This window comes from Panthera leo, chromosome B4 (genome assembly GCF_018350215.1).
Source record: "Panthera leo isolate Ple1 chromosome B4, P.leo_Ple1_pat1.1, whole genome shotgun sequence".
NCBI lineage: Eukaryota > Metazoa > Chordata > Mammalia > Carnivora > Felidae > Panthera > Panthera leo.
This window is the reverse complement of record NC_056685.1, coordinates 80667026-80690425: the sequence shown is the minus strand read 5'-3', so window position 1 is coordinate 80690425 and position 23400 is coordinate 80667026. Positions and strand designations below refer to the sequence as shown.

General features: G+C 41.3%; 2 protein-coding genes across 3 annotated transcripts in view; one reads left to right on the top strand and one right to left on the bottom strand.

Moving 5' to 3' along the window:
• Positions 1-327: 327 nt before the first annotated feature.
• On the bottom strand, positions 328-23398 carry NEUROD4 (neuronal differentiation 4). Of its 2 annotated transcripts, XM_042946777.1 has the most exons (5): positions 23299-23398; positions 22968-23036; positions 17991-18173; positions 16808-16938; positions 328-2261 (listed from the first exon to the last, which is right to left on the bottom strand). In XM_042946777.1, exon 5 carries the CDS (start codon positions 2251-2253, stop codon positions 1258-1260), a length of 996 nt encoding a protein of 331 aa, XP_042802711.1. In that variant the 5' UTR covers positions 2254-2261; positions 16808-16938; positions 17991-18173; positions 22968-23036; positions 23299-23398; the 3' UTR covers positions 328-1257. The 2 variants fall into 2 exon arrangements, with proteins under 2 accessions (XP_042802711.1, XP_042802710.1); XM_042946776.1 differs by lacking the exon at positions 22968-23036.
• TESPA1 (thymocyte expressed, positive selection associated 1) overlaps positions 22328-23400 on the top strand; it is a 41055-nt gene continuing 39982 nt past the window's right edge. The window contains exon 1 of the mRNA XM_042946774.1: positions 22328-22409. The gene's annotated coding sequence lies outside the window, so the exon portion shown is untranslated. The remainder of the gene's footprint in view (positions 22410-23400) is intronic.

Here is a 23400-nt window from a genome sequence, read left to right as displayed (position 1 = left end):
CTCACTTGGAATGTTATCTACAATATGTAATAACATATTATATTTTAGAAGTGAAGAAGAGGTAACAATTAGTGGAGGAGGAGATAAGGAATTGTATATGCATTGGAAAAATTCAAGTTTGGTCATAAATTGATTGGTGCTTATCCCTCTAGAAAATATAAGAATAATTGGTGTGAACAGAGGTCAGTGGTTTTAACCATGTTTTGTGTAACCAAATGAAATGTATCTTGCCAAAGAAAATTTGGTCTTCCTATGGGCAGATGTGAGATAGAGGGAGTCACCAAACTATGGTAAGGTATAGCCAATTGCCATGTTAGTATAGCCAATTGCCATTTTATTGCTCTTGAATATGACCTGGGTTGTTTGCTGATTCCAATAGCAGCCCCTGAGCATCTTCAGAATTTTTAGAGCCTCCTGGTTACAGAAGCTATGAAATGGTATGGATGACTTCTCTAAGTTCCATTGGTCATAGGAGTCTGTTTACAGTGACTTGCTTGCCCCATCTCTAGAACTGAGAAAAGTGCTTTTGAAATGTTAATCAAGAATCAAGTTGGTATGAGATCTCTACTATGGTTCTCATATTACTAAGAAAGAGATGTTCAGCCTCAGCCAACAAGAAGTAGAGCTAATCTCTTAAAGAACATGCTTTGTTATTCACAGTGACAGCCAAGTTAGGATTTTAGCCTTTGGAGACAATTTTTAGATAGATGTATAGACGTCCTATCAGGTCCCCGAGAGAAATGCATCTGTGCTCCTTTGGCAACTCCATCTAATCATTCCACACACAGTGTTCATTTACTATTATTCTTCAATTCTTTCAGTTTCAGTAAGTTTATAGGAGTGATCACCAAAATTATTGAATTTTCAGAACTGTGAAGGACTTTAAAATCATCTAGACTTAAAACAGTTGTCTGATTTTACCAATCAGTAAACAGAGGCCAGAAATGGAAAATTAAGTGGCATAGATCATGAGTTTTTGGCACCATTAGAATAGGGCCCAGGGCTTCTGTTGTATTTCCACGTGATTGTAAACAATCAAATAATTTCACTTGAGGACCCTAACTAAATGAATCAATACAGTGTGAGAAGCTGATGATAAATGAGGGTGGCAGGTGCAGGAAGGCCTAAATGGACTGGGACTACTGCGTTTGATATCTATCTATAGGGTTCCTTTAAGGTCATTGAATCTTCAGCTCAACCCACTTGAATTATGGGAAACACGTCCACATTATCCTCTGAAATGCTTGTCTTACTGCCCTAATCAGTGAAGATTGTATTAAGTTGGGCCCCAATGCCATGGTGAGGGTAGGAATCATAGGACATATCTATGGGAACATCATAACGAGGGGTACCAGCCTGAAAGGGAGTTGAATGAACATGCCCTGAGCTTAGACTTGCAGAAGGGTAATGTGGCATGAAACTGTAGGATTTATCCAGGTCAGGAGAGCCATCTTGCTTCAAGGAGAAGTTCCCACTGATGCTCAAGGGTGGAGTGAGTGGGCCCTCATAAGGTGGTGTACTGCAGTCAGGTGGATGGCTCCCAAAGGATGATTCTCCCAAACTCTTGAATACTTGGGGTTTGAGATTAATAAGATGTGTTTCCATATGGCCATAAGGAGGGCTAGGGAGCCCAGGAGACTGATAGTTGAAGTTATGGACAGAGATGGCAGAGTCACAAATAGGAGATTTCTCCTCATGCTTCTCCAAGAGGACAGACTGAGGGCCCAGCTGGAGGCATCCAGCCACCAGGTTGCTTGTAGGCTGAGAGAGCCCTTTGCAGAGCATCTCCACAAAGCCCTTCCCTTCAGGTGTCTGTCCAGTTTCCAGGACCTCAGACAAAGCCCAAATATAGTTCCTGGCCAGTCTAAGAGTCTCTATCTTGGAGAGCTTTTGAGTCTTAGAGTAACATGGCATGACTCTCCTCAGGTTGTCCAGGGCATCATTCAGGCCATGCATCCGGGTCCGTTCTCTAGCATTGGCCTTGACTCTTCGAGCCCTGAATCTCTCAAGGCGAGCTTTTGTCATCTTCTTTTTCTTGGGACCCCTTCTCTTAGGCTTCTCCCCATCATCTTCCTCCTCTTCTTCCTCCTCAATACTGTCATGCTCTTCAGCTAAGCTTCCAAGCATCCCATAAGCAGCTGATCTTCTCTCTTCCTCCTTCATCTCATTCTGAGAGCCCAGAGCTTTGTCCATCCAGGATGGTGTGTTGACCAACTCTGTCATCTCCTTGGGTTTCACATAAGGTTTTGCCATTTCCAGGTCTGGAACAGGAAACGGCAATGATTAGTGTCTGTGAATATCTGCTTTGATTTAAAACTAAACTTTCTTTTTATATCTTAGATATAAAACAGAGAATTGTATTGGGATTCAACTTGTGATTATCTAGTCCAAGTCCACCATTCTAAATAAGTAATCTAAGACTCAAATAAATGCCAAGAACACTAATATAGCTATGGCATAGTACAAAAAAATCAACTTTAGAAAAATGAAATTGACTTGATTACTCATGGTAGTGCCACTGCCTTGTACTTTTCATTCTCTGGTGCCTTGTCTTGTAGAGATTTTATGCAAAAATAACTGGTATAAGAGTCAAAATATATCTTTCCTTCTTTCCAGAGTACAGATCAAAAAGGGAAATAGATAAGGTGGACATATAAATTATTATCCAAACAGAGAAACTTCTGAAAGTAAAAGAAGGTGCTAATGTAGTTAAAACTTATAACATGGATATAATTATAATTATTGCAAAATTTAAAAAGCATATCACACAGTAAGTAAGTACACTGTTGTATTTTACACCACAAAATAAATGAAACGCTGTGCTGAGATCATTCAGACTAATTTGTTCTTCAGAGGACTGCCCAGCCTCTATTGAGAGATATGCCACATACACTTAACCTGTAACATTCCATGTTTCCCACTGACTCTGCCAACTCTTAGCTTCAAGCATCCTAGGAAAGAGCAGTGCCACAACTGGCTGGTACCCCCATGTGACCATGACTATTTCTTTCACTATCACCAGAAGAGCATTTTGGTTTTCATCAAGCACCTTATGGTCTGTCTAATGTAGTGGTATTAGAGATGTCAGTGACATGGTGTCTAAAAGGATCATGAAAAGAGAGCAGGGTTACCACTGACCATTTTTTAAATTCACCCATATGTTAAAAATAAAACTCTTTCATTGCACAGGCATCTCACACCATCAGACAAGAATATGGCAACATCTAGATTTACAATCCAGAGGTCTACAAAGCTTATTCAAGATTATCTTAGTATAACTATTATAATAATACTTCATTAAAAATGAAAAATCTGGGGCAAACTCTAAACTTAACAGAACATAGTGACTGCAGGCATAAGCGAGGACTATTTCAGACAAACATGGAAATACCCTGACTACTTTAATTCACTTGCCTAACAGATACTGTTTAATCCAGATTTTCTTTGAAAAAAAATTGCACTTCGAAAACCAGAAGAGACTGGTGGTTTAGTAAACATTTTATGTTCAATTCTGGAAGGGTGAATTGTTTTGAGATTTGCTGAGCGATTTGCAGGTATATAATTTACCAAATAAAAGTATCTGAGAAGCAGCATTGGGGCATGCCAGTTTACCAACTTAGTCTTTGAAACGCTAAACCTTCCATCACTTTTGTGTATCAGAAAGGGGAGAACATGAGACACATTTTTCGATCCTTAAAGCTTGAGCCTCAAATCAATGAGGCAGGATTTAGCACATAGATTTTAAAAATATAAATATATGATCTGATTTGTTTCTGGTAATTTGAGCTTGTTTTCCTTCTAACCTCATTTACCTCCTATAAATAATTAATGTTACTGCATTGCAAAAACAGCCTAGGTTTCATGTTAATCAGCACAGAAATCATGTCAGCTTGACTTACTCACTTAATAAGGCTTCCTGGGTAAGCAGCTTTATTGAAAACACACGTTGGAACCTATTGGTCAACTGGCTGCCCAGGCCAAGTTAGAAAATCCCACTTTTAATATGGATGATGGAGCTTGTGTGCTGAGCTGCACTTCTAACTCAGCCCGATATCCAGAGGGAGGGTGAAGGACCTAATTAACTTTCTGTTAAAGTAACACAGACCTTTCTGAGGCAGGTGCACTCTGAGGCCAAAAAGGATGGAGTAGGCTTGGGAAACGTAATGTTGCACACGTAATTATAATAACATTTGTGTAGCCTTATAGCCAACCTTTGAGGGAAATGGGGATTTATGCTTGTTTTGTAGTCGAGGTCACTGTGGGTCAGAGATTAAGTGATGGAAATGCAAAGATATAGAGCTGATAGAGCAGGACATAAAGTCAGTTCTTCTGATTCCAAATCCTAGGTTTTAGATTATTTCTCCTCCCCCCCCCCCCCCACCACCACAGCTACAGGAAGAAAGGAAGGCACTTTGACTTCAGGGGGTGTGGATCAGCTGAACTAAATCACCAGGAAATGAACATCATCCAAAGGGAGGCTAGTTTAGCTGTTCTTTGCAATGTTTAACTCTCAGATTCCAGGATTCCTTCCTCTTATAGATTTTTTTTTTCTTATCGCTTCCACCCTTTTATTCCCCCCCCCACCTTCTCTTACTCTGCTTCCTTATCTTTTTTCTCTTCTATTTCTCTCATCTCCTCTTCATCATCATCATCACTCAGTCATACTTACATGCAGGGAGAGTTGAGAAGGAAGATGCAGGAGAGGAAAGCAGTCTCCCAAATTGCCCCTGATAGCCTCTGTAATTGGCCTTTTTCATTATTACTATGATCCTCACCTCCGTACCTCTGGACTCTAGCCAAGTTCTGTCCATCCTCACCCCCACCAAGAAGTGGGATTAGGAGAATAGAGTAGACTATCCTTCGCCTTTAACATAATTTGATGGTTTCTATAAGAGTCAAAGAGTTGCTTTCAAGTCAGGTTATCAGCAGGTACGAAGGAAAAGAACCAACTGGCTTTGGCTAAAACAATGTAAAGGGCAACCATTTTTTATCTTTCTTCTCTTACTAACCCTGGGAAGGATATAGATGGCTCCAGTTTAACTCTCTCTTTTTTCATAGATTCTCGTCCATTAAGTTCTAGGAGCATCGCATGGGTATATACGGTGGCTTCAAAATCATGAAAGCTGGAATGACGCACACTCTAGTCCCAACTGTTCTGATTCCCAGTTGCTGATTTCAAACACATTACATAGCTCTCTGGTCTTTCATTTCCTCTTTGATAAAATAGAGGTAAGGTATATTTAACATGGTTCTTGCAAGACAAATAAAAATAAGATTTTGTAAACTTTAAATGCTATAAAACATTATCCATATATTTATCTTGTGTTTATTCTTGAGTTTTCTTATCTAATCTATTTACACAATTTGCATATTCAAAAATAAAAGTTGTTTCCCACAGATGAATCATAAAAGTAGATTCTGCTAACTACTGTACCTCTTCTTATCTTGAGGGAACCTCCTCTAATTGGCTCAGAAGATGATCTAACAATTGCCCAATAGCCCATCTTTTCTCCCAGTGTATCTGGACAGCAGACTCTGGAGTCACATTACCTGAGTTTAAACTTCAGCTCTATTACATACTAGATATGTGATCTTAAGGTTTCAGAATCTATCTGTGCCTCAGTTCCCTCTCTTTAGAATGGGAATAATAATAGTCCTACCTCATAGGATTATTGTGAGCATAAAATGAGCTAATATAGTGCCAGACATCATAATGCCATATAAGTATTAAGTACTATCGTTCCTAAAGTTCATCATGACTTCTCCTGGACACATGGACAAAACCAAGTATACTTAACAATCTGTGCTTACTATTGATTTCATGCCAACAAAAGCTAATGGCTCTATCTCAACATGCATTTTGAAAAATTCCCTGACAAACCCCCTCCTCCAACCTAATAACTAAGTATCAAAGCTTCTACTCCATTGCAAGAGGTGAAGAAACAGAGTTCTATCAGCTGTTTCTACCGGATTGCCCAAAACTCTTTTACCATATTCATGGAGGAGGTTAGTCACTTTTATTGTTTTTTTTATTATGGGGACACAGCAGTTTGCTGGACACTCCTACTCAGTTACTTTAATGTTTAGGTTCATGAAGTTTCTGACAGAACACACACAGCTCTTAGCCCTGGACATTTGTTTCCTTTTGTCTTTGATTAGACACTACTGGGGATAAGACTTTCCTACCAGAATCCAGTGCCAGAGCTCTGAGGAGAAAAATGAAATGTCTCTCAAATAGAAGTAAAAGCCAGGACTCCTCAAAGATTAAAAGAAGTAATAATTCTTTTCTTTTGACTTTTTCCACCTAAATGTCTCCAATGCCTCGAAAAGTTAGCAGGGGAAAAAAGATGATGAACATCCAGTTTTAGACTTGAGAGCCGAAAATGTGTGTGGTGCAGTTGTGATTTCTGATCAAGGAAATCAACTCCGTTTTCTCTAGAACAAGAATCTAATTCTACCATGGCTTTGAGCCTGTTAATGAACCCGCTCAGAGGTGTACTGAAAGAAGCCTGGCACTGAGACCCTCTCCACTCTTTTATCACTCGCTTATTAAATGAGCACAGAAAATTATTTTCATTTTTTTTTTACTCCTAGGGAAAAATGGAAATAGTATTTCTGTCTTTCGTATCTCATTTAGAAGATTTATGAAAAGCAAGGGTAAGGACTTGTTGTGTAGAAGTTTCTATTGATGGACACGTGAATGAAGGGTGCTTACATGTGTGCATGTGGTGATGAGACAGTATATTTCCTCTTGGAAGCTGACTGTACTCACTTCACCTCCTGAGCCTAAGACTGAATCCTCAGTACAACAGGAAGGAGCCTATTCAGCTCAGTTTCTAAGGAATCCAAGCACCAGACAGGCTAAATGCCTTGCTCAGAGCGGCAGAGTCTTCACACTAAAAAGACAGAATGCAGACCGGGGTGCTCACAACCTGCTCTGCCCAGAAACTGCCAGTGGACTGTTTTGTGCTCTTCCTATACAACTTTTTAGACTCTACCACTTTCTCTCTTGGTTAATACCTGTACACACAAGCGCGCGCACACACACACACACACACACACACACACAGGCACACCGTACCCAACACAGCCATATCATATTTCGGTTTTCATAGCCTCAAACCCAAATGATGAACTTTGCAAACAGAAATTACTCAATCTTTTAGTTTTCCCCCTTCTTCTTCAACATTTGATCCCTGGTCCCTCTGTCCGAAAACAAGGGAAGCATTTTACATTTATTACTATTGTTCTGGATACAGTTTGGGGGTGGTAAATGAAGAATAAGAGGCAGAGGAGACAAAAATATATAAGAACAACCTTTCTTTTCTGATTTCTTAGTGGAAAGAGCTGAGGAAAAGGAAATTTTCACCACTCTATTACAACTATCTAAGAATTTCTAGCACACCAAATGGGGGAAACGGTAAGAATATGCTCCATAGCTTTCCGACATCTTCTCTCATATCTTAGTCTATTACCATTCCCCTTCTTACCCCTTCCACTCTCTCCACAGCCTGAAAATGCTGTGAACAGAGCAGCGGATTGAGTCAATTCTTGCAACCTACTTCCTGAGCCACCTCAGACAAAGTTAAACTTTTTGGACATTTTTTTCTCCTGCATTAATAAAATGGAAGGGTGAGTTTGACAGACATAGAGGATGATAATTTGTAATCTCTACTTTATAAAAATGATTGAGTGTGTGAGTTTCACTTCGGGTGGCAGGTGCTATTGGAATTAGTGAAATTGTTAAAATTTTAATATCCGTCCCCAAATGTTCTCTGTCTGCTTCTCTGTTCAAGTTGCCAAGTCCTACTCCCTCTTCTCCTAGCCCAGAAGAGACTTACCTCAGCCCAACTGCTCCTCTAGGTCTGTGGGAACTTCCCACAGAAACTTTAGTAGTCCCGTACCACCCCCATCCAAGGGCTCACCTCTGTCAGTGGTGGTCCCTGGTGTGAAGTCTGGATCTGTGTCCTGGAGGAGACTCAGAGAACCCAAGTCTCCCTGAGCGTCCAGATCATAGGAGAAGGAAGTACTTTTAGCGATCCATGTTAAACCGGCCCCTGCCTCTTAGATATGTCACTGAATCTGTTTTTTCTGACTGATTCTTGTTCTACTCGTTCCTTGGAGTTCTGTATGCTCCTCCAGGACGCCTTCAGGCTGATGCTCCCGTTGCAGCTGATTTAGCTGTTCTTCAGCACCTCCTCTGAGTGGCTAGTTCCCCGGAGTGGAGCTTTCAGGACCACAGCCTCTGGGCAGCTCCTGCGCTCTGGCCGGAGTCTCCGAGTTGCAGCAGTTTTGATTGCTTTCCCAGCTGACCAGGGCGGGGTGATGCTGCCGGAGGTCTAACTCCTCCCCTTCCCCAGTCGAAAGACACACCTACTTCAAAGGGCTCCTCTGCCCAGGTCCAGTTTACCATTCATTCGTTTTGTTTTATTTGATCGTTTGTATAAATGGGGAGAAAGGTTAATAGAAGGAGAATATGGGAGGAGAGTTGCTGAAGTTGAAAGGTAAAGAAAAAGAGGACTGGAAATCTTTGTGGTTAAAAAAGTAAGACATTGGGTGAGAGAAAATTGGAGGGCGTCTCAGAGAGCTAAGAAGGGTTAATGAAAACAGTGGTCTCCATCTGAAGAGTCAAAAAATGAGAAAGATACATGCCCAGGACACAGCATCACTATTACCTTATACATGTAGATTGGTGTCTTTAGTTTTAAAACTTCAGAATTTTAAAAGAAGAAGGAAAAAGTACCTTCCTCTCCCTTCTTTTCAACATGTCAGACTTATTTCCATTCAAAACCTTTTTATTTTAATTAGTGACTATAGACAGGGCCATATCTATATTTGTTGTACTGTTCTTTCAACTTTTGTTTGCTTGAAATTTATAAAAATGTAAAGCAAATGAATGAAATAGTTCATTGTAAGGACACTTAGCTCCTTGAATTACAAACTGGGATCCACTATTATTTTTCAAAAATATATCAAAATATATCATTAAGCATTCAGGTAGAAAAAGTCCATCTGAATAGTAATGGACTTGGAAGAAAGGAAAGGTCCTGCAATTGCTAAAATCCCTGTGGTATTCTGTGGTAAGATTAATTGGCTAGAAGAGAAAGAAGAAAACTACACCTAGAAAGATTTAAAGAAAATATACGGATATGCTTTATTACAGAGAGCTACCAAGTCAAAATGCAGAATCTTCATTTTAAGATGTGAAGGATTTTGTAAACTTCTATGGTTCTGGGGAGGCAAGGGAAGAAGGGTGCTTGGAAGAAGGGAAGAAGCAGTTGGCTGAATGATGTTCGGTATTTCAACCTCATTTCCAATATCACATCTGTAAAAGGACCTGATCAGTAAAGTGTTCCCCACTGTAGCAAGATAGAATTCCGGGTCCAAGCTCAGCCTCTTTTTGAAATTCCCTTGAAGGAAATCCCTCAGTTTTTTGGAAATCACTTGCTCTACCAATGCAACATATGTAATATGCTCTACCATATTACATGTGTGATTTTGGAAATCACAGTGCTCTACCAATGGTACATATGTAATAGAGATGAAGAGCTATAAGAATGTCTTGTGTGCAAAGAAAAGGGCAGAAGGTTAAAGCAAAAGATAGGTTTACTGGATTACTTGGCAATCAAAAAGAATGAAATCTTGCCAATTGCAACAACGTGGATGGAGCTAGAGGGTATTATGCTAAGCGAAATTAGTCAGAGAAAGACAAATATCATATGACTTCACTCATATGAGGACTTTAAGACACAGAACAGATGAACGCAAGGGAAGGGAAGCAAAAATAATATAAAAACAGGGAGGGGGACAAAACATAAGAGACTCTTAAATATAGATAACAAACTGAGGGTTGCTGGAGGGGTTGTGGATGGGGGGTTGGCTAAATGGGTAAGGGGCATTAAGGAGGACACTTGTTGGGATGAGCACTGGGTGTTATATGTAGGGGATGAATCACTGGATTCTACTCCTGAAATCATTATTGCACTACATGCTAACTTGGATGTAAATTAAAAAAAAAAAAAAAAAAAAAAAAAATATATATATATATATATATATATATATATATATATATATATATATTTTTTTTTTTTTTTTTTTTTTTTAAGATAGGTTTACTGGAGTGCCTGGATGGCTCAGCCAATTAAGCCTCTGACCTCAGTTCAGGTTATGATCTCACAGTTCATGGGTTCGAGCCCCATGTTGGGCTCTGTGCTGACAGCTCAGAGCCTACAGCCTGCTTCGGATTCTGTGTTTCCCTCTCTGCCCATCCCTTGCTTGTGCTCTCTCTCTCTCTCAAAAATAAATAAATAAACATTAAAAATTTTTTTTATTAAAAAAAAAAGCAGGGGCACCTGGGTGTCTCAGTCGGTTAAGTGTCTGACTTTGGCTCAGGTCATGATCTCACGGTTTGTGGGTTCAAGCCCCATATCAGGTTCTGTGATGACATCTCAGAACCTGGAGCCTGCTTCAGATTCTGTGTCTCCCTCTCTCTCTGCCCCTCCCCCACTTGCATGCACGAGCGTGCACCCTCTCTCTCTCTCAAAAATAAATATTAAAAAAAAATTTTAAAGCAAAAGATAGGTTTGCTGTCAATAAGGGTGAAGGATATGTCTTAGTTTTGAAACAGTTCATTTTTTTAAAACTCTTGTAGGTGTGAAGGACTCTTGTCCTTCACCAAGAAGAAAGAAAAAAAACAAAGAAAGAAAGAAAGAAAGAAAGAAAGAAGAGAAAAATTAACATTTTCCCCCATTTTATAAGAAGTGGTTCATCTTCAGCAAATCTCTAAGCCCCTACTAATATTTCTTGTATTTCTATTTAGGAAATACCTGCTCAGCAAAACAAACTTCATGTTCAGAGTAATTAAGTAACACAGGCTAGGAAAGGTAGATTTCTGAAAACCGTATCAGAATCCCCTCTTCAGCCAGAGGAAGTGTATCTATGGAGGCATTTGTGCTCAGGAGAGAGCTGCAATGACCATGTATAGAATGGATTGATCCCCTGCTTTGTGTCTTAGAAGCCATCTCCCTGGATATTTGAGAGTTCATGATACTGGCGATGTTAGTATCCCGCCTGTGAAATGCTCAGAGGGCAGGGAAGAGTAGTGGATCAGCAGAAAGGTGAACATATTGAGACAAACATGAGGGTGGGGACAGAACATTCTGTAGGGCTCCTTGCTCTCTTTGACAGATGTAAGAAACTAGACACAATGGGATTAGCTCTCAAAACACATTCAGTTGTGTGTATGTGTGTGTGCCCACGTGTGCAGCCTCAAGAGGGCATTGAGGAAGACGCCAAATTTTCTTTAAGAGCTGCCTTTTGCAGAGGGAGGGATGCAATATAATTCATCAGGGTCACCCACATCACAACTCCTGGAAGGTTATACAGACAGTTAGCTATTGAACTCAGAGCAGGAAGGGGCAGGAAGGGTGTGTGCAGTCAGCAGAGGAAAGAGGGCGGGGACTGCATGCAAAGCGTTTACATTCATTCTCCTCCCCCACATGGTTCCTGGGCCAGAGGGCCAATCCCCAGGCCTTCCTTCTTTCTCTGTGCTTTTTGTAAAGCTCTGAGCTAACCTGTTAGAACCATCTGCTGGGTGGGGGAAATGCAACCAGCGCTCAGTTGCCGGCCCACAGGCCGAGTGAGAGCCATTGAAGCAGAGAGGAGGGAGGCAACAGGCAGATTTATGGGCAGCAATCTGTTCCCCCCACCCCAGGCCCCACTGCCAGGAGACAGCTTGATAATCCATCAACCCCACTAATGAATTAATTAGTATTCCCAGTAATCCTGACCCCCAAAGGAGACCGGCCCACGGGCCCCTCAGGGGGCTAGAAACTGCCTTCTTAGACCAGACACTGAAGCCCCGGGACCAATGCCTGACATTAGGCCCCAGGGTGCTCAACTACATGCCACAGACCCTGTTGTTAAGATCCCCAGATGTCCCTCCTTCTCACCTTCCCTCGGGAGACAGCTAGCTTTTGCTGAATTGAAACCAATACTACCAACAAATGGAGTCCAGAGCCATAAATCAGGGATGGTAGAAAGCGAGGATTCATGCTGCCTAGATTTAGGATAAAACTTGAACAGATCCTAAAGCTGCCCTCCAAGGATTAGTACAGGGATGGAGTAGGTTAGGCCTGACCTCAAAAAGCTCCAGGAGGGAAATGACACAGGGTCAAAAATAATTGTGAAACAGGTTGAAACAGAGTGATTGGTGACATGAATCTCTCCTGAATAAAGACTGCAGTGAAACAGAGATGTCTGTGAAACAGCTGAGTTTCTGAACAGTCTAGTCTGGAGACTGGCATGTGGGAGATTCCCAACCCCCCCCCTTACAACAGTAAACACCACCGCTGTTCTTTTACAAAACTCCAAGATGCGATGGGGTGAAAAAAGCTTGGAAGTAAAGAAACCTGTGTTCTAAATCTTAGCCTGCTTCTAGCTGTGTGGCCACGATGAGTGATCTAAGCTCTCTGGGTCTCATGTCATCAATGATCCGGTTGGATCATGATCTCTTAGGTGCTTTCCTCCCAGCTGTAACATTTAGTGATGGTGACACGGCCAAATGTTACAATTCCCCTTGGAAAGTGAACAACACTAGCTCTTCAAAAATATACAATTTGAGTCCCCAGGTTTGAATAAGGTAACCAACCAGGTTAATGACAACAGTGGGTCTAGAAAACAGATAATAGACATGGGCGTCCTCTCTCCACCCAGATTCCTGGTCTCTCTTAAGGACGCTTGACTCAACCTTCTCCCACCCCATTCGTTCAAGGCCTTTGCATTTGCGCACTCACAAGGCACACAGAGTAACTCATTCCAGCAACAAAATAATGACCTGCATTTGTTAAAAGTCTACTGGGAAACTGCTGCGCCTTTGAGAGCTCTGTACCTTTGCCTTCAGCCTGCCTCCCTACGCTACGATACCCAACTCCTAAGAACACAGTCCTCTTGGATTCATTTGAATCCTAACATTGCCTTTCACTAACCATGCCACTTCAGACAAGTTATTTATCTCTCTGGGCCTCAATTCCCTCATCTGTAAATTGAAGGTAATAATGTTTATCCAATGAACTTGCTCTGAGGAGTATACATCTCATTAAATATGAGATAATGTATGCCAAGTACCTAAGATAGAATCTGGCACTTAGCAAGTGTTCAATAAATTGTAGTTGTTATTGGTATTTTGTCTTAAACATTTAAATCTGATTTTTTAATCTCTTAGAAATCAAGGAAAAACTAATATCAGAATCTCCATGTAGAGCTCCTGTCTCTGTGCTTCTACCTCAATATACATACCCTTTTTTATAGCAATGACCACACTTTATGCATTTATCCCAGAAATGTGTCTTATGTACATATAAAACCCTAGGTACCGTGTAAGAGTCTGGGAATACAGAGCTGAATAAGAGTTCTCATTCCTAACCAACTTCCAGTGTAGCGGCAGAGGCAGAGAAACAAATTATATGAGTATATAATTCAAAAACTCCACTTTGCAATGTCTTTCTAACATAATTACATGTGTACCCCAGGAGCCATATATGGGCCAGAGATGTTCATGGCAGTATTGGTTTTAATAGTGAGAAAGTACATTATCAATACATTAAATAACCCAATGGTTTGGCCAAGCAACAGAATATTACTTAATTTGCATGACTTGGCCTATATACACTAACAAGAAACGTATTTTATGTAATTTTTTTAAGGTGTATTTATTTTTGGAAGAGAGAGAGCACCCACGTGCATGAGTGGGGGAGGGGCAGAGAGAGAGGGAGACAGAAGATCCAAGCAGGCTCTCTGCTGTCAGTGCAGAGCCTGATGTGGGGCTTGAACTCACAAACTGTGACATCATGACCTGAGCTGAAGTTGGACACTTAGCCAACTGAGCCACCCAGGTGCCCCCGTACTCTATGTATTAACATATGTGGGAGGAAATGTAAAACTATATGTAGAAATTAGGTTCCGTATGATACACTTAATTTTTTTGAATGTGTACACATATGTTAAATAATAGATATTGTAGACACACACCTACAAACTGATAACAGTGAGCCTTTTCCTCAGGACATAACCTTCCTGAGAATAAGCACATTGAGAGTAGGTAGTTATCAAAGGAGACTATTTTCTTTTCATTCAAGAATAATGTATTCAGGAGCACCTGGCTGACTCAGTCAGTAGAGCATGCAACTCTTGATCTCGGGGTTCTGAGTTTGAGCCCCATGTTGGGTGTAGAGATTACTTAAAAATAAAATATCTTAAAAACAGAATAATGTACTCCTATATAATCTTTTAAAGTAAAACTGATATTAAGATATAATTAATGTATGCTCTTTTAAAAATCTTATTTCCCACGCATAGCCAACCTTATTTTCGGGAAGGATCTGACCGTCTCCCACTCGGCCCCAAACACTGGGTATACGGCAATATGCCTCTTCCATGACAAGACCACCCTAGCTTCCACTAACTCTGGCCCCAAACCCTCTGCCCCAAGAGCATTTGACAAGTCTTAGGAACACACTTTATGTTGAATTTCAGAGGCTTCAATTATGTGATTCCTAAGCCCTGAGAAATACCTGGTGGAGAACAGAGGGGATTTTCTAAGAATCCAGCCTGAATTTATACCACTGGAAGCAGATTAGGATAAAGAGATAAATCAAACCAAGTCTTCTGGGAGGACCAAACAGAGCACTGCCCTTGGCACTCTCCCATCACAGCCAAAGCTCCACTACTCCAAGTGGGCACTACACTGTCATGGCAGAAGTCTCCTTGCATGCCCGGAAGCTCTCAGTGGTCTACTGCATTAGCCCAGTGCTCTGATCACATCACTTCTAAGCATTCAGGAACTGAGTGAGATAGAAGCCAATGAGGAGAAACAAATTACTTACCGTGATAATTATAGCTAATCCTTATAGAACATATACTATATGTTAGATGTTGTTTTAAGTGCTTTTCATGTATTAATTTATTTTATCATCACAACAGATTTATGAGGTAGGTAGGTAGGTAGGTAGGTAGTAGTAACATCTTCTGTTTTACAGAGAAATTGATCCAATACAAAAAGGTTAAAGCACTTGCCGAAGGCCACGCAGGGAGTGATGGTGTCCTATATGATGGTCCTGGAATTTGGATACAAGTAATCTATCTCTACAACATGATACTGCCTTCCTAAAGCAGATAATTGATAGTTAACTCATCTAAAATCTATTGCCCCAGCAAGGTTACTGAAAGTAAAATGATTCACAATACCTGCTGGGAACAGCTAGCAGGATGGCATCCACATCTGGTTCCCTACTGTCCGGGATATGTTCAGTAGAATCATATTTTGCCCATAACACACTTGCTGAGATTCAGTTTCAGGAGACTTTTTACCTCTACTGCCGATAATGTAATATGAAGAGATGGTTTCATGGTGGTACCTAGAAGCTTCTACGATAGGAGAGCTACTCCCCATTCATCTGGTCTGAGGCCCACTCTACCCGAGATCTCATGCTCTGCGACAGTATTTTATGAATCCAGAGCAGAGAGGATGACCTCATTTGTGGAAATAAAACAGGAAACCTTTTAGGATTTGAGCCAAGCAGAGTGCTGAAAGACCATTGTGGCAAGTCATATACTGTTTACTAGCCTGAGACTTATCTTCCAGGTGGGGTTTTCCCTTTCTCCCACTAATTTTAAAAGAACAACAATACCAAAAGAATACATGAAATATCCACATAGCCCAGTTCCCAAACTCTGATGTTCTGTTCCTGCAATAAATGATTTTTCAACCACAGAGGTCTGGTTGAATTTCTCATTTTCCCCTTCTTCCTGCTCACCCATTCTCTCAGCTAGAACTGCTTTCATTTCCAGACATTTTAATTCCTGGTCTGAGTCAGGAAGGCAGGGAATCAGGCAACACAGAGAATATAAAGCCATGCGGGTCCTCTGGGGCTCAAAGGTGAGTATTTGAAGATACCAGAATTATAGTGTGGGGAAAGGGTAGGGATAAAGCAGGAAACTGACATTTGCAATGTGTCTATACCCTACAGTTGCTGCAGCAGTAATCTGCATATATCATCTCTTTTAGAAATGCTTACAGCCAGCATTCCGTGAATTTTTACATTGAACTGAGAGCTTTACCAACATGACTTCATTTAATTGCAGCAACAACTCTTTGGAATGGGCACTATTATTATCACCTTTTTTCAACAGATGAGGAGAATGAGGTCCATTAATCCATGCATTCAATAAATATTTGACTGCTTCCTGTGTGCAATTAACACCGGGGATATATCAGCAAACAAAACACAAAGGACAAGGGACTTGCCCAAGATCACACATCCAGGAAATGAATGCTATACTGCTTATTGGTATGTCCCTTTTATTTATTCTGATTGTTATTCTATTCTTTTAATCCTTAAGCACTGAGAAGATAGTTTTGAATGAAAACTGAGTCAGTTAATGTTCGCACCTCCTCGACAGAGTCACATTGGTTAACTAAAGGAAAGTCATGGTTCCAGGTAGTTACCACAGAAAGGGATTCTCTCGGGCAAGCTGAACAGTCTCCACATCCCCACCCTTTCTCCCAAACACACACGTGCGCACACACTCACACGGAGACAACACACATCTATTGTGTTACATGCCGATTCTTCATGTTCAGGGTGACCGTAAGTTCTGGTTTGCTTAGTATAGTCAGTTTGCACCGATTTTAGATCAATTAATGTCCATTAATTATTTTTTGACCCCCTTTCACTTCAAAGAAATCCCAGCTTTAATGTACTCTGTATGATCATCGTACTCACACTCTGCACTGAATTTCTGGACTTACCTGTTCCTGGACCATAAGTTGATTTTAGTTTACTCCACTCTTAAAGGGAAAAAAGCTGTCACTCCTTCCCCAGGCTCAAAAGGATGGTGATCAAGGGAGTTGGAGAGGTGTGGAGATATTGCAGAGCAGGGCTTTAAGAGTAAAAGATGATTAAAATGAGAACTGGGGAAGGTAAAGTGAGGGAGAAGAGGTTAAAAAGCAAAGACAAAGACAAAACCTCACTCTAACCCATCCTGTGACCCCGCGAAAAAATACCCCCAGGCCAGCTCTTGACATTCAGTCCCCACTCCTGCCTTCACCCAGCTGAAGCTGGTAGTTAGAAGCTCAAATCCAGCTTTAAGGGTGGGATCCGTTTATTCCCCCAGGCTAGAAGGGATTTAAGGTCTTTAAAGGCTGACTCAGGGCTGAATATTTTCCGTGGGTACCAGCTGGGGCCAGGATAAAACCGCTGTACTGTCTTCTAGGAAACCCTTGGAATAATTCTTGGGGACAGTTGCCACCTACTATTCTTGAGTGCCAGTGAAGTCTTTCCCTAAATATTGCTCCCCTGGCCCCAGACGGTTATTTATCGCTAGTATTGAGAGTTCAGTCTTGCCTAGATTTGAGAGTGATTGAAATGCTCTTCCACCTTCCCTGAGACCTTTGGGAATTCCGGCTCTCAGACCCTCCCTGTCCCTGTTTCCCCTTACTTCCTAACTGTTCCAGAAAAATGCCAGCCTCCCAAGATGGGACCTCCTTTTCCTTTTTCTCTCCCTAACTCCCTCTGCTCTCTCCCCTTCTGGCTCTGAGGGGGCTCCATCCCACTCTCTTCACCCCCACCCTACTGTGAGACCTGCCCCCCCCCCCATCTTCCCCCTTCCTTTAGCGCACATGTTCCTCAATTTGATTTACTTCTGTACATTGTGTGGCTTTGCAACGGTCGGTCCTTAGAGAGCCCTCAGAGGGAGCACTCCATCTGTCAGCCTTTCGCCATCCCTCCCTGGCCCCCAGCCACCGGCCCTCCCTCCCCTCCCTTTCCCGCGGGCAATTTCTAAGAGAGCCGTGGAAGATTTAGGCAAACTTCCCTTACCCCACTTCTTCCCACTTCAGCCCTCACTTGTTGGTTTTCCTTCTCCTACTTTCTCCCCCGCCCCCCGCCCGCCCCCGCACTCAACTTGATCCCTGCCGCCCTTGCAAGGAAAACCTTTGAAGCCGCTGGAGTCGGTGAGAAAGTACAGTCCGGTGAAGTCCTTTTGCGCCTCCTTCCCTCCTGGGATGCTTGATGTCATATAATTAAGACTTGCTGATCTAACACTATATTGGGTCCTCAGTCAATTCAGGATTAGGCGCACAGACGGTAGGGGGCAATGGTGCAGAAAATCCCAAACTGCAGATAATCCAAAATTATTTCCCACTTAACAAGTATCTATTTGTTCAAATCCTGCGAGGTACTGAAGACACAAACATGAATAAAATAGGAAACACGCCAAGGATCCATAGTCTAATGGAGGCTATTCACATATACAAATAACTTTAATCGAGGAAAATGATGACAAGTGCAAAATAATGGGCTAGGACTCCTAGAGAAGATATCATCTCCTGGCTCAGGGAATCCAGCAGGAGGTGGAATTTGAACTATGCCTTGAGACAGATGTATTCCATTAACTCAGCACCAAATGGCAACTGGGCATTTACTGCATTTTTCTTTAAAGCACCACAGTAATCTATTTTATATACTGCGAGCAAGTAAACTTGCAGGAGTTTATTCGTTTAAGGTGAAAACCCTAGGGTGTTTTGTTCTGTTTGTGAGTGTTAAGGAAAACCCACCAATGTTTGGCTGGGGTTGACAATTCAATAACTTGTTTTCTGTGAGATGGGTGGCATGATAGTACCAGCTTTTAAGATTGTGACAGTTTGGAGCATAGAGAATAATAGCAAACTCATATTTGCAGAGAGCTCTCAATATCTGCCTTAGTTTTAAGTCCCTTGGGCAGAAAGTCGGAGTTATTTTGTGCATGGCAAGAGAAGAAGAAGAAGAAGAAGAAGAAGAAGAAGAAGAAGAAGAAGAAGAAGAAAAATACCCATAGGGAGAGTGGCTTGAATGGGGTTATCCATTGAGAGGGTTTGACTTAGTGACTGGAACTTGTCTGGAAACAACCAAAACAAAACCAAAACCACTTATAGCCACTTTAGTGTTAAGATGTGACTAACTCCTTGGATTCCATAATTTCGCCTCAAATGACCTAGCCAAAGGAAATAGCCCCAAACCAGAAATATCCTCATGCATAAGTGAATTCATCCCTGTGTTATTTAGATGAATTAACATAGGAAATAACTGAAACAGGCTCAATACAATAATTAATTCAAGTTAGGGGAGTTCATGAGATAAAACTTTGCTGCTTTTCCTGGGTGCTTACAGCAGATTTCCGTGACATAGAAAAATGGCATAAAGTACATAAAAAGAACATAATATATAAAATTTTGTATGCAATGTGATCTCAATTACCTATAATGTATACTAAGAACTGAAGCTTTTCTTCTTTTTTTGATATGAAATTTATTGTCAAATTGGTTTCCATACAACACCCAGTGCTCATCCCAACAGGTGCCCTCCTCAATGCCCATCACCCACCCTCTGCTCCCTCCCACCCCCCATCAACCCTTAAGAACTGAAGCTTTTCTATATTTATGCAGCTTCTGTCTACATTAACCTGGCTTCCGTACTCCAAAAGTTTTGCCCAGAAGGAAAAAGCTTTCAAATAACTTTACTGTTTATTTCAGGAATTTTGCTGAAAAAAAAATTCTTAATGAACATTGAATGACAGTATATCAAATGACTGTTTACTATCATGACTCTTCTTTTTGTTTTAATGTTTATTTATTTTTGAGAGAGAGAATATGGGGGAGGGGCATAGAGAAAGGTTGACACAGAATCTGAAGCAGGCTTCAGGGTCTGAGCTATCAGCACAGAGTCTGATGCAGGGCTCGAACTCACGAACTGTGAGATCATGACCTGAGCTGAAATTGGACGTTTAATGAACTGAGCCACCCAGGCGCCCCAAGACTCTTTAAAATTCTCATCCCATAATCCTTGCTTTGCTTTCTTTCTCAATCCTAAATTATTCTGTTATCTTTATCCAATTATCTTTATTCCTCACATTGGAAAAAGCTTCTTAAACTATACTTCTATCTTACAAGACCCCTTTGTGCCTCCAAAAACCAAAACAAAAACAAACAAAAAAAAAAACCCATACTCCTTGGACTCTGACAACATAGTGATCTCCCTTGCTGTGGAAAGCAAGAAACTAAACTGTGTCCTATAAACAACTTATTGGCAGAATTTTTGAGGAATACAGCATTTTTGAATATTCAAGAAAAAAAAAATCAAGAACGAAATACAGCAGATTTTTAACAATGATTATCGTTTAAGCAATAAGCTATGTTTGACTTTTCTTTTCTTTGTTTTTTATTATAAAAAATGTATATTTTACAACTTTAAAATGAGTTATTAGTGGGGTGCCTGGGTGGCTCGGTCAGCTGAACATTCCACCCTTGATTTGGGCTCAGGTCCTGATCCAGGATCAGACTCTGCACTGAGAGAGGAGCCTGCTTAAGATTCTCTCTCTCTCTTTCTCTCACTCTCTCGCTCTTTCTCTCCGCCCCTCTCCCCCACTCACACGCACGCACACACACACTCTGTCTCTCAAATAAAAATTAAAAAAAAGAAAAGAAAAACTTGTCTTCCTTTTCAATTAAATCTCTGCAGCACACAACACAGCACATTCATTACATTTGTTGACCAGAACCAGGAGAGATCAGGGCACCTGAGTGGCTCAGTCAGTTAAGTATCTGACTTCAGCTTAGCTCATGATCTCAGGGTTTGTGAGTTTGAGCCCCACTTTGGGTAAGCTAGAGCCCCACTTCAGGCTCTGGACTTGTTCTCTCCCTCTCTCTCTCTCTGCCCCTTGCTCACTTGCTCTTTCTCAAAAACAAATAGATAACATTTTTTTAAATAAAATATTTTTAAAAAAGGAACCATAAGAGGTTATCTCTAGAATCCTGCACTGCTTGTGGGACCACCTGACCTCATTGCATAAATGTCTACTAAGACCATATGATTGCCAGACCCTGTTCCAGGCACTGGTGGAGAATTGAACCGACAAGTTTCTTTGCAATTACATGATATGATTTATGCTTAAGTAGAAACTCGAAAATTTCATTTCACAGGTGCTTCTCAGGAATACTCTCCTGATGCTTAAAGTCAGAACGTTCTACCTTGGTTTCAACCTGCCTTAGATTCCTCCTGCTATGAGAGAAAGACTATTTCTTTTCTCCAGTGCGAGGTCCTTGTTAAAAAATTCTTTACTCAAGGGGCGCCTGGGTGGCTCAGTAGGTTAGGCGTCCGACTTCGGCTCGGGTCATGATCTCATGGTCTGTGGGTTCGAGCCCTGCGTCGGGCTCTGTGCTGACAGCTTGGAGCCTGGAGCCTGTTTCAGATTCTGTGTCTCCCTCTCTCTCTGACCCTCCCCCGTTCGTACTCTGTCTCTCTCTGTCTCAAAAATAAATAAACATTAAAAAAAATTTTTTTTAAAAATTCTTTACTCAAAACAAATATTTTGTTCCAGACCTCAAGGACCTTTGGACGTTAGAATACTTAAAACACTGTACAAGCAATTTCATTAAATGTGTTATCAAGTGTAACTGGGCATCCCAAGAGAAAATAGTGAAGTGAGATGTTAAAGAATCCATCCAGAGAGTTAGTTTAGAATACAAAAAGAGAAAACAGAATGGCTTAAAATAGGAAAGTAAGATGTAGAATAAGAGGTGAAATGAGCCAATTCTCACGATAGATAGATAGATGATAGATAGATGATAGATAGATAGATAGATAGATAGATAGATGATAGATAGATAGACAATAGAAGATAGATAGATAGATAGATAGATAGATAGATAGATAGATCTCCTACTGGTTGGTTTCTCTGGAGAACCCTGACTGACACTATATTCAAAATAAGTTGTGAAGAGACATTATTTCACTTTTGCAGTTAATGATTAGAAATTAAGAGGAAAGTAAATAACCAAATGATGTGCGTGCCTATTAAGTGTCATAGCAGGACTCCAAACCACATTTGCCTGACTGAAAAGTTCATAATCTTTTGATCACCCAGAGTGGTTGGGGAGATAAATAAGGCTCATGTGTGAGGAAAAGTATAAAAGGCAGCAGATAAAATGTGAAGAAGCCCATACAAGGCGCATGCCGAGGGAGTGGCAGAATCCTCAGGGGCTGTGGAGTTTCAGACCCAGATGACCTCACTCTGATACAGTCAATTGATTATTCTAAAGAAGGGGCTTACAAACAAGTGCCTGCTTGGCTCATGTGCCTTTCTGAGAATAAGTGGTTCATCCTTCCTAAAGTTATCATTCAGCCTTTATCTAAAAACTGAAACCTAACAATGGAGTTGAGTGGACCCACGGTCAGAGGCAGACCTTGGGGAGGCCAATCCCCTCTGAAGGGGCCTGGGGCAACACCCAGTAGAAAAACGGCATTTCGGATATGGGTGAGAAGCCCTCATCAGATCCTCTCCTGGGAAGTGCCAACTTAGGGTTCACAGACAGTGAGGTAAGAAAGCTCAACTGTGCCCTTAATTATCTCAGTGTCCCTCCCTGTGCATCACTGAGACCCCGGTATTCCTGGGACTCAGAATGATTAGGCTGCCGCCACACACTCTCATGCTTCTTTACTTCGTAGTCCACATAGCCCGATAGTAAACATGGATTATTAAAGATTTCTGTGAGTCTTGCCTTATAATCTACAAGACCCTCCCTGAAACAACTTTAAAGATAGCGGAGAGGAGTGGACACCAAGAAGGGTAAATGGCATGAGCCTAGGCGCATCACTTGGCCAAAGGGGCCTGCTCAAAGTTTTGATGCATTTAACATACCTTTCTATCTACCCATTCCTTCCACCCATCTAAATCCAGCATGCCCGTTGTATCAGCTATTGTGCAAAAAGCCGGGAGTACGGAGATGAATAGGACAGAGTCTCTTTCCTGTGGGGTTTATATCTCATTGGGAAGTCCAGAAATGATGGCTGTGCCTGTAGGAAGGCAGTATGAAGGCTGTTTCAACCACTGAGGAAGAGACATCCATCACTTTCGTTTTCCCAAATCCCACTTACTAGCAGCTCAGGCTCCCATTTTTCTGTGGGCAGAGCAGTAAGCCAAAGTCCATAGGTAACACACAGCATCTGGTGGGCACCAGGAGAAAGTATTCACATCTTAGTCCCCATCACGTTGTGATCCAAGCACACTTCTCAAGCCTATCATTCCCTGCTTTGTTTCTCAATATTTCATTCTGTAGCTACAGGAACTCCCTCACACTCCTCTGGTCTGTTCATGCCCTTTTAGTGGCTTCATCCCTCTTCCAATGCTATTTCTTCCCAAAGAATATCTTTCCCCAAATCACTCTTTTGGTTAATCCTTATTTGATTTTCTGGGAGCAAAACTTACTTCAATCATTCTCATCTCTAGGAAAATTCTTGATACACCTGGGAAGAGTTAGGTATCTGATGCAAGCTGACTGTGTTCCCTTCAAAAAAGACGCATTGACAT

What these genes read in the sequence shown, in the direction of transcription:
- NEUROD4 (XM_042946777.1), bottom strand. Translation starts at nt 2,253, where the DNA reads ATGGCAAAACCTTATGTGAAACCCAAGGAGATGACAGAGTTGGTCAAC.